Source organism: Nicotiana attenuata, unplaced genomic scaffold (genome assembly GCF_001879085.1).
Source record: "Nicotiana attenuata strain UT unplaced genomic scaffold, NIATTr2, whole genome shotgun sequence".
Classification (NCBI taxonomy): Eukaryota; Viridiplantae; Streptophyta; class Magnoliopsida; order Solanales; family Solanaceae; genus Nicotiana; species Nicotiana attenuata.
Window position 1 is genome coordinate 2,700 of NW_017678272.1, and position 9,733 is coordinate 12,432.

Sequence of the window (9,733 nt, forward strand, 5' to 3'; positions counted from 1 at the left end):
AAAAAAAAAAAGAAGAAGAAGAAGATTTTGACTTACAAAAGAAAGAAGATATGCAGGTACAATTGGTCGAAATATAATAAAAAATGTAATCAGCAAATGCATAAGATGTGGCAGTGATTCCACGTGTCAAACATCGGCAGAAGGATAATTCAGTAATCATTCTACAACCGATCTGCTCTCTGCAGTGAATCCTTCTCTTGCTATCCCAATCTTCGAGACTCCGACCACTTAAAAAATTGGTGGAAGTTTCTCAATATTTTTAAAATGAGAGTTGTATATTTAATTACTTAATTTGCATAATAATTTAGCACATATTATTTTGTTAAAATATCATGGTATAGTCAGTTTCCACACTGGTCAATGAAAAATAGCCAGCGTTTACCAAGTCAATGAAAAATAGCCACTATTTTGCTGCAACAGGGACCGGTCCAGTATAATATACGAGAGTTCTGGTGCATTTGTGTACGAACTCCAGCATATTATGCTGGACCGGTATACTTTGCTAACTCCTTTAAAATTTGCGGGAGACTGGAGCACCAGTGCTCCAAACTCCAGTATATTATACTGGACAATTATACTTGCTGGAACTCCCGTAAAATTTGCGGGAGTTCCAGCATATTTATGCTTGAACTCCCGTAAAATTTGCGGGAGTTCCAGCATAGTTATCCTGGAACTCCCGTAAAATTTACGGGAGTTCCAACATACTTATGCTGGAACTCCCGTAAAATTTGCGGGCGTATTTTTCCGGATTTTGAACAGTATTTTCGCTCAGATTTAAAGTGGCTAAATTTCGATGACTTTTGAAACTTGGCTATTTTTCAACGACCAGTAGTAAATCTGGCTATTTTTTAATTTCNTCCTATTATTTTACTGCAAACATTTGGAAGTAAGTTTTTCTAATAAAACATAGACAACTAAATTCAATCTTCGAAACCTCGTAATACACAAATATTACAAGCATGTGAGTACCTCAACAAACTAATCCACGCTCGATTAATATTTCAAACTTGTCTCAATATGATACTAGTAGTTCGTTAGATGGATTAGCAAAAAAGAAAAAAAGGAGAAGTATTTCGAAAAGGATAATTCACCAATTTAGTACGCTCCTCACCTCAATGCCACAATGTCGGTTACGAAATCGTCGAATTCAGTAGTTTTGATTCAAATTGTATATTTTTTTTAAATCATAAATTTATAAAAATTATAATTTAAAGCCCAATAACTTAAAAAAAATTAAAATTCCAAACTCATATGCTTGAAATCGTAGCTCCGCCTCTGACTGCACTTATATGGCTAATTTTTGATAAGAAAAGTTACATCCATTATTTGCATTGACCTTGAGGCTAACTCGAGTTTACCCTACACTCATTCTAATTTGACTAAAATAATATCTTAACAATGATTCAGAAAATATTAAAATTATTGAAATTGATTTGATAAATTAAATATCATGTCACTATTTAAACTTAAATAAATAAAAGAGCAAAAAGGCGAAATCAGAGAACATAAAACATTTCCATTTATAGCTTGGGGAGCAAGAAATTCGGAACCAGTTAAATTTACCGTTTTAACACTAATACCCAGTTTTCGAAGAAGACATTTAAGTTCCAGAGCTAAGTCATTGGCGGACCCGAGGTTCGGTCAACTGCGGGCCATACTAAACCTGTGGTTCGGCACATAGTTAAACGTAAATGCTCATCCGAACCTAAAAGGCTCGGATCCAAGCCTCATTAGATAAATTTCCCGCTCATTCACACTCCAGTCCAGTCCAGCTTGCTTAATCCAGTGGAGAAAAGGGGAAAGTATTGGATACAAATAGAGAAACTGAGGAACCATAGCTTCTCTCTTGTTCTCACTTCTCCGTCTACATTTTATCAATCTATATCACGCTCGGAAGATTAACATTGACACTCAGATTAAGGGATATTTCTTGAAAAATCTTATATTTTTTTCTCTTCAAAATCAGTTATGGGAAGGTGAGGATGAATCTTTGTGAATGAAACTTGAAATTTCGTGTTTGTTAGGCAAAGTTTTGTTCTGGGTTTTATCGAGTATGATCGAAGATGGTCTAAAAATCGATTTTTTTTTTTTTTAAGATTTTGGGGGTTTCAACCTTTTGGATGATCATTGTAGCTTCTGTTCTAAGATTTGTGTTTGTTCCTGAGATAATGCTGAATAGTGCTGTAGGGATTTAAGATGTGGGTTTTCGGGGGTTTGATTTTTATTTTTTCGTTTTGGAATTAGTGGGCTCTGTAGCGGCTTGTGTGTGTGGGTAAGAGGGAAAAAAACAAAATTAGTGACAGTATAGAATGCGAAAGGAAATTGAGTTATATGAATATCTAATGGGGTATATAATGATATTCCAAGGGATTTGTAAAGATTTGGACCACTTAATCTGTTGCCTTTGGGTTAGAAGATCAGATTATTTAACAATCTTGAAGATACGAATGTTTGTATTGCTTTAATTAAGTGTGTTTAGTGTTTGATGGATTACACAAGACACTAATTTCTCTTAGTAGTGTTAGTTCATAAAAAGTGTTGTCGTGTGACCAGAAGTTCACGGGTTCTCTTGCAGAAATGTAGGGTAAGGCTGCGTACAATAGACCTTTATGGTCCGGCCCTTTCCCGGACCGCGCATAACCGGAGCTTAGTGCACCGGGCTGCCCTTTAGTGTCCGTTCATAAAAAGGTGCCCTTTTGTTTACAAAACCATATGTGTGCTTTTACGGGCTAGTTGCTAGAGCTGCCTGTTAGTTTAGTGTTGATCTGAAGTCCCAGTTTGTTAAGCCCATTGTCGTTGAACTTAGATGAAATTTTCATCAATCTTTGCAATTGCCACAATTTTTTGTTGGTCACCAGATTCCAAGGGTGTCTCTTTTTGTGTATATTGTTGCTTGACCTATGCATTGGGCGCAATGCTACAGCGAATGTTAATAATCAACATTGGCCTAAGTCTAAACTGATAGTGATGCAGAACAATGATTAAATGTTTTAACAGTGATAAGTGCGCTTACAGTTAATTTGTTTATCTTTTTTAAGGCTGCAAAGAAAGTTTTTGATTTTGTTATATGAGGTTCTGAATCTTTTCTTGTGACTTCCATAAGTAGATCAAACAGTCTCATCTGGTTTTTTACATTGATGCAGATCTTGGCTTATTGATGGCAGAGGACTAGCAAGAAAAATTAAAAATGCCAGTGCTCCTGCTGCACATCAAATAAAAGATTGTGGTGCAAAGCGGCAATGCCCAAACTGCCATTACTGTATTGATAACAACGATGTAAGCTAATAAGTTTCCTGCAGTAAAGTTTCTTCCTTTTCCTTTGGTTCAAGATTAGGCCAGCAAATACATTGTCATAAATTAGTTGCTCAATTCTGCTTTATTATTTTGCTGCTTTCCGGATTCAGGTTTCTCAGGAATGGCCTGGTCTACCTGTTGGTGTGAAATTTGATCCATCTGATGTAGAGCTCTTGGAGTACTTGGAAGAAAAGTGCGGGGTGGGAAATTCCAAGCAACACAAATTCATTGATGAGTTCATCCCGACTCTTGACGTTTACGAAGGGATTTGCTATACCCATCCTGAAAATCTTACTGGTTTGTAAAGCCTCTAATTCTTTGATACACCATCTTCTGTTTGCTTTTAGCTGCATTATTCAAGTCAATATAATATGCTGGTCGAAATAGATGGCATTGATACATTGAGTAAAAAGTGTGCTACTCTAAATCCTCCATCTTTAGATTGGAAAACACCCTTTCTTGTCATAGGATATGTCATTTTTACCATGGTCTGTGTATGGCTGCTGTCAGTAGCGGGGGGTGTAAAGAAGTAAATATACGAAGAAATCAAGGGGATTAAGCACATAGTATATATAAATAAAAAGATAATTTTTACCTATCGAAACAGTAGAATTTTTCGATGAAGGGATGCCAATGCTATGTGGCTCCGCCACCGGCTGTTGTTACTGCACAAGTGCACATAGCTGTTTTGTGTTTTCAGTGGGAAGGCTATATTCGGGAAAGGCTCACTTATTCGTGGTTTTCAGGGTTGCATTTACCTTATAAATGCCATCAACAACAACATACTCAGTGTAATCCCACAAGTGGGGTTTGGGGAGAGTAGTATGTACGCAGACCTTGTCCCGACCTCGTGGAGGTAGAGGCTTTCGAAAACCCTCGACTCAAGAACAAAATGAAAAGGAGCAGTAGCAATAAGTAGTAATACATCGATATATAAGCAATGGCGATATAGTAAAATAACTGAAGAAAAAAACAAATAACAGGTAGGGGTGTTCATAAAAACCCGAAAAATCGAACCAAATGGAAAACAAAACCAAACCGACCAAAAAAATCGATACTTTTTGGTTTGGTTTGGTTTTGGTTTTGAATTTTAAAAATGGTAGAATAGCTCGGTAGACACTTGTACTTGTACCGCTTTGACATCCCGGTCCCAGTACTTTGCAAAGTTTCATCTGAGCACTTGTACGTGTCCAAATAGAATATTTTAAACACCTCTGACCATTGACTGAGCTTATGTGGCATTTATATGGATGAGTTGGACAAAGCGCGTGTTTTGTACGCACATATGGTACGTGAATTCACGGAATTGGTAATTTTACTTCAAGGGAAATAAGAAAACGACAAAACCAAAAAATAAACAAAAAATAAAAGAAAGAAAAATATAATCCCCTCCCTTATCGTCCTTCTCTGTTTCTTCCCCTCCCTTTCTCTTTTCTTTATCAGATCCCACCCCTTCCCCTTTCCCTTTCTCTTTCTTTATTCTTTTCTTCATAAGATTTTCTGCTTTGTGCGTCCCTTCTTCCATCAATTCGTCTCCAACGATCTTCTTCCCCTTTCCCCTTTCTATTGTTCCACCATTTTTTGCGGTGGTTAAAGTTTCTAAATCAAATTTTTCTTCCACCAATACTCTCCAAAAACAAAAATATATTAAAATAAATAAATTTTGTTTGAATTTCAATACTTCTTAAATACTAAGCTTGTTGGGTGTATTTTCTGGCGAGTGAAGCATTTTAAAATTTTGAGCTTGATGGTTATCTTCTATGGCTACTATTTCTTGTCGCTGGCGGAAGAAGTGGTGTCGCGATGGTCACTAGTGGTTCTAAAAATGGGTAAGACTGAAAGTTGACGGTGAGGGGTGGAGTGATTGTGAATTTGTGTGTGAGTGTCAATTAAAATTTTGTAAATTCTGTCCGTTTGGAGAAAATATGTATATGAGCCATTGTTCTGGTGGGTTGACTGAAACATGATTTAAAGGACCCGAAAATGAGTGAGAAAACGTGAAACAGAGGGTTTTAACTTTAGTTTTTCAAATGGAATTTTTAATTGACAAAGATAAAAAATGACATGGCAAGTGATGTGGATCTGATGTGTCATTCCTATCAAGCAAGTGAGAAACACGTATCATAGTCAATGGTCAGAGGTGTTTAAAATACTCTTTTTGGACACGTACAAGTGCTTAGATGAAACTTCGCAAAGTAGTGGGACCGGGATGTCAAAGCGGTATAAGTACAAGTGTCTACCAGGCTATTCTGCCTTTAAAAATTGACCAAATTTGGTTTGGTTTTGGTTTTAATCAGAAAAAAAACCGACAAAAAATCGAACCAAACCGACTATAGGTATCTATTTTAAATTTATTATTACACCTATATATACGTATATTTTTATACAAAGTTTCAAAAATTTAATGGTAAATGTTAATATTTTGCACTTTTAGTATAGTTCTTTACCTTTACATTCTAGTTTGATTGGTAGTTTTCTTGTGTTAAGTGTAAGAATCCATTCGTGTTAAAAATAATATATTTTTAATTGAGTCCTTAAATTATTCATCACTATTTGATTCAATTATCATCAATATATCTTGGTAAATAATAGATTTCTCAAAGGGCAATTAATTTGATAGTGTGATGTTGAAAATGTGGTCGCCGGAATATGTGTTTGGTAGTGTATGTCTTATATTTACGAAAAAACCGAGAAAAACCCGAAAAACCGACAAAACCCGACATAACTGAATCGAGAAAAAACCAACTTAAATAGTTTGGTTTGGTTCTAATCTTTGAAAAACCGACTTGGTTTGGTTTTTTTTAGGGAAAAACCGATCCAAACCGAACCATGAACACCCCTATTAACAGGTAGGAATATAACTCTACGAAAAGGGAAAAAAAGAAAAAGACTACAAGACTAATACTACTGCCACTATGATGACAAAGGAATACACCCAAACTAACCTTCTACCCTAGTTCTCAACCTTGCACCCTCCTATCTAGGGTCATGTTCTCAGTAAGCTCAAGTTTTCATCATGTCCTGCCTAATAACCTCTCCCAATACTTTTTCGGCCTATCTTTACCTTTTCTCATGACCACCACAACCAATCTCTCACAACTCCTCACGGGGGCATCAACGCCTCTCCTCTTCACATGCCCGTACCATCTTAATCTCACTTCACGCATCTTCTCCTCCACGGGGGCCACTTCCACCCTGTCCCGAATAACTTCATTCCTAATCTAATCTCTCCTAGAATGCCCCCACATCCACCCAACATCCTTATCTTAGCTACTTTCATCTTTTGAATATGAGAGTTCTTGACTGGCCAACACTCTACACCATATAACATAGTTGGTCTAACCACCACTTTGTAAAACTTACTTTTAAGTTTATGCGACACATCGTTATCACTCAAAACATCAGATGCGAGCCTCCATTTTATCCACTTTGCTGCAATACGATGTGTAACATCCCCGCCAATCTCCCCATTCCCTTGAATTACTGATGCTACCACGTCTGTATCACGATTCCCGTTACAAAACTTGCACTCCAAGTACTTGTGGCCCTGCTAAACTTGAAATCTTTTGACTCCAGTGTCTGCCTCTAAACCTCTAGCCTCGCATTACGCGTCTCATCAATCGAGACAATATTGTCTGCAAATAACATGCACCTAAGTACTTCCCCTTGAATGTGACGCGTAAGTACTTCCATTGTCAAAGTAAATAAAAACTGGCTAAGATAGCGACGACTCTCGGAATGGTCCAATTCACCTAGTACAATGTTCCCGTCTCCCTCTTCATTCAAGAGTTTATGGAAGTAGGTCTGCCCTCTTCGTCTAATATGCTCCTTCTCCACCAATATCTTACCTTAGATATGAAAATGCAGCAAAAGTTAATTGTTTTAACAAAGTTGTAGATACAAGAGATACAAGTTGCTCATTCTGAAAAGTGTAAGGTGTTGCTTGTCGTCTTTCCATTTTTCCAGTTGAAACCTAACATTATCAATATATTATGGCGACCTTTTCATTCCTCAATCTCTAGTAGTTTTTATGTTTCCATTTTGGATCGTGATTCCAACAGAATTAAGTGCTAGCAATAACATTTATTTTGTTTCAGGTGCCAAAAAGGATGGAAGTAGCGTTCACTTCTTTTATCGCATTACCAATGCGTATTCAACTGGTAAACGTAAGCGTAGAAAGATAAGTGATGAAAATAATTTGATGAAAGAACATGTCCGTTGGCACAAGACTGGAAAGACCAAGATTGTGATGGAGAATGGACTCCAGAAGGGGTGTAAGAAGGTAATGGTTCTCTATCAAAACACTAAGAAGGGGTCGAAGCAGGAAAAGACTCATTGGGTAATGCATCAGTACCATCTGGGCACTGATGAAGACGAAAAAGAAGGTGAATATGTTGTTTCAAAAATCTTTTATCAACAACAGAAGCAATCCGTCAAGGCCAATGACTCTAGTGTCAATGAAGAAGCCAGTGCAGGAGCAAATCAAACTGGCCCTACAACTCCAAAGACGGTTACTCCTAATCCCCCTCGAGCCGGAGAAACCCCTTCCTGTGATGATTTTATCGATGACTCTTTATCCTTCTCACCTGATCAGGTTTGCATCTTCCTTATAATCTTCTATCATGGGATAATTACATTTTTGGGCCGCCCTAAAAATTGAAGTCGAAAAATGTATATATTTTGTATAATAGGTATAATTATACTTACATTATACATTTAATATACATAATCAGTGTGTATGTTTTGTATACTTGGCTAGCACCCTTAATTAATTTCGGCTGATGGGCCAAAAATGAATAAAAAAGCCCTTTTATCATTGGCTGTTCTGTACATTATTTTGGTTTTTACAGAATTGCAAGTATTCGACTCACAATTGCATACTTCCAAGTAATTGTATCTACCTATGTGCATTTTGCTAGATTTTCCGTACACTGATATTCATTTTGCTGTTTAGGAAGTGGAAGTTGCCAAAGAACCAGGGCAGTCTTCTGATGCTAAAGTTAAGTGTGAAGTGGAGTACCCCACATGTTTGGCTGGAGAATCACAAGGAGCTGATGCAAATGATGTTGATAATTCTCTGTTGTGTGATGAACTTCTTGCTTCTTATCTTGATAGTTTTGAACATAATCTTGGCTCTTCTACTGAATTCACTCATAACACTAGCCATTTATCACAAGGAAATGGTAACACAACCTGTGGAATTTCGGAGCTGGATAATTTAGAATTAGATACTCCTCCAGATTTCCAACTTGCAGTAAGTTTCATCTTTGCAGGTGCTAATGATCATTGTATTGTATGTATAATAATAACATCTATAGTTGACTATGATGTTGTGTTCTATGTAGGATTTGCCGTTCGGTTCTCAAGAGAGTATCTTTAGCTGGTTGGACCGGCAATAGAAATGATAAGAACTTTGCTGTTAACAGCAATGAGATAGTGCTTTGTGCATTCTGAGATCCAGAATCTATTTCAACAAGATTGCGTTCTTGAGTGGCTTCTGTTTTATGAAATGCTCATCTTTCCACCCGTCCTACAGTACACCAGAAGATGAAGAAGATGAGGAATCTGGAAAAAAGAAAAGAAAAAAATCGTTGTTGTATCCTATAATGCTGGAAGATGTACGAATCGAAGGAGTTGTTGAAAGAACCTGCTACGATCTATCAAGGATCTGCATTTGGGAGCTGGAACTGTTGAAGCTTCAAATATTGACATGGGTCTGATTTTCATTTAATGTGTTTATCTCTCTTGTTAAGACTTTCTCATGTTTTTTTGTTCTGTTCAACATGTTCCACTCCTCAAATGCTTTGTGTTTCTATTCCAGTATTTTTGTTGTAACTGTTGATTCTATTTGCTTTCTAATGCCTCTTTTGTTGTGTCTGACGCCATGCATTCTGATATGAAAGATATCTTGCTATTTGCAGATGTGCCTATGTATCCTTACATTTGCAAGCTTTGTGTTTCATTTCTACTCTTTTTTGTGCTTATATTTTTTAATGTCTCTGGAGAGCAATTAAAAGCTTTACATTCGCCAAAAAGTGCAAGTAGTACACGTTGAGGATAAGATGAGAAAATATTATTTGAGGTGATTTGTTCATGCATCAACCTATTGATGCATCGGTCCGTAGGTGTGAAACTATGATGGGGAATATGTTAAAAGAGGACGAGATAGAGCTAAAGTCATATGGGAAGAAGTTGTTCGGGAAAACCTGCCAAATCTTGAAATCAATGTAAACTTAGTTAAAGATATACCACTAGTTGGGAATCGATTGTAGACTTGGTAGACAACTTCTAATATTAATATTATTATTATTAATAATAATAATAATAATAATAATAATAATAATAATAATAATTTATTATAATAATAATAATAATATCTTTAAAAATTTTACTTTTTTATTTATTTTGATAATGATGATTATATGAGTTGAATTTAAAA

General features: G+C 36.4%; 1 protein-coding gene across 1 annotated transcript; it reads left to right on the plus strand.

Moving 5' to 3' along the window:
* The first annotated feature begins 1,771 nt into the window (after positions 1–1,771).
* Positions 1,772–9,216, plus strand: LOC109221583 (NAC domain-containing protein 8). The gene is made up of 6 exons (XM_019386056.1): positions 1,772–1,976; positions 3,144–3,276; positions 3,405–3,591; positions 7,392–7,888; positions 8,249–8,548; positions 8,640–9,216. Exons 1-6 carry the CDS (start codon positions 1,969–1,971, stop codon positions 8,691–8,693), a joined length of 1,179 nt encoding a protein of 392 aa, XP_019241601.1. The 5' UTR covers positions 1,772–1,968; the 3' UTR covers positions 8,694–9,216.
* Positions 9,217–9,733: the final 517 nt, after the last annotated feature.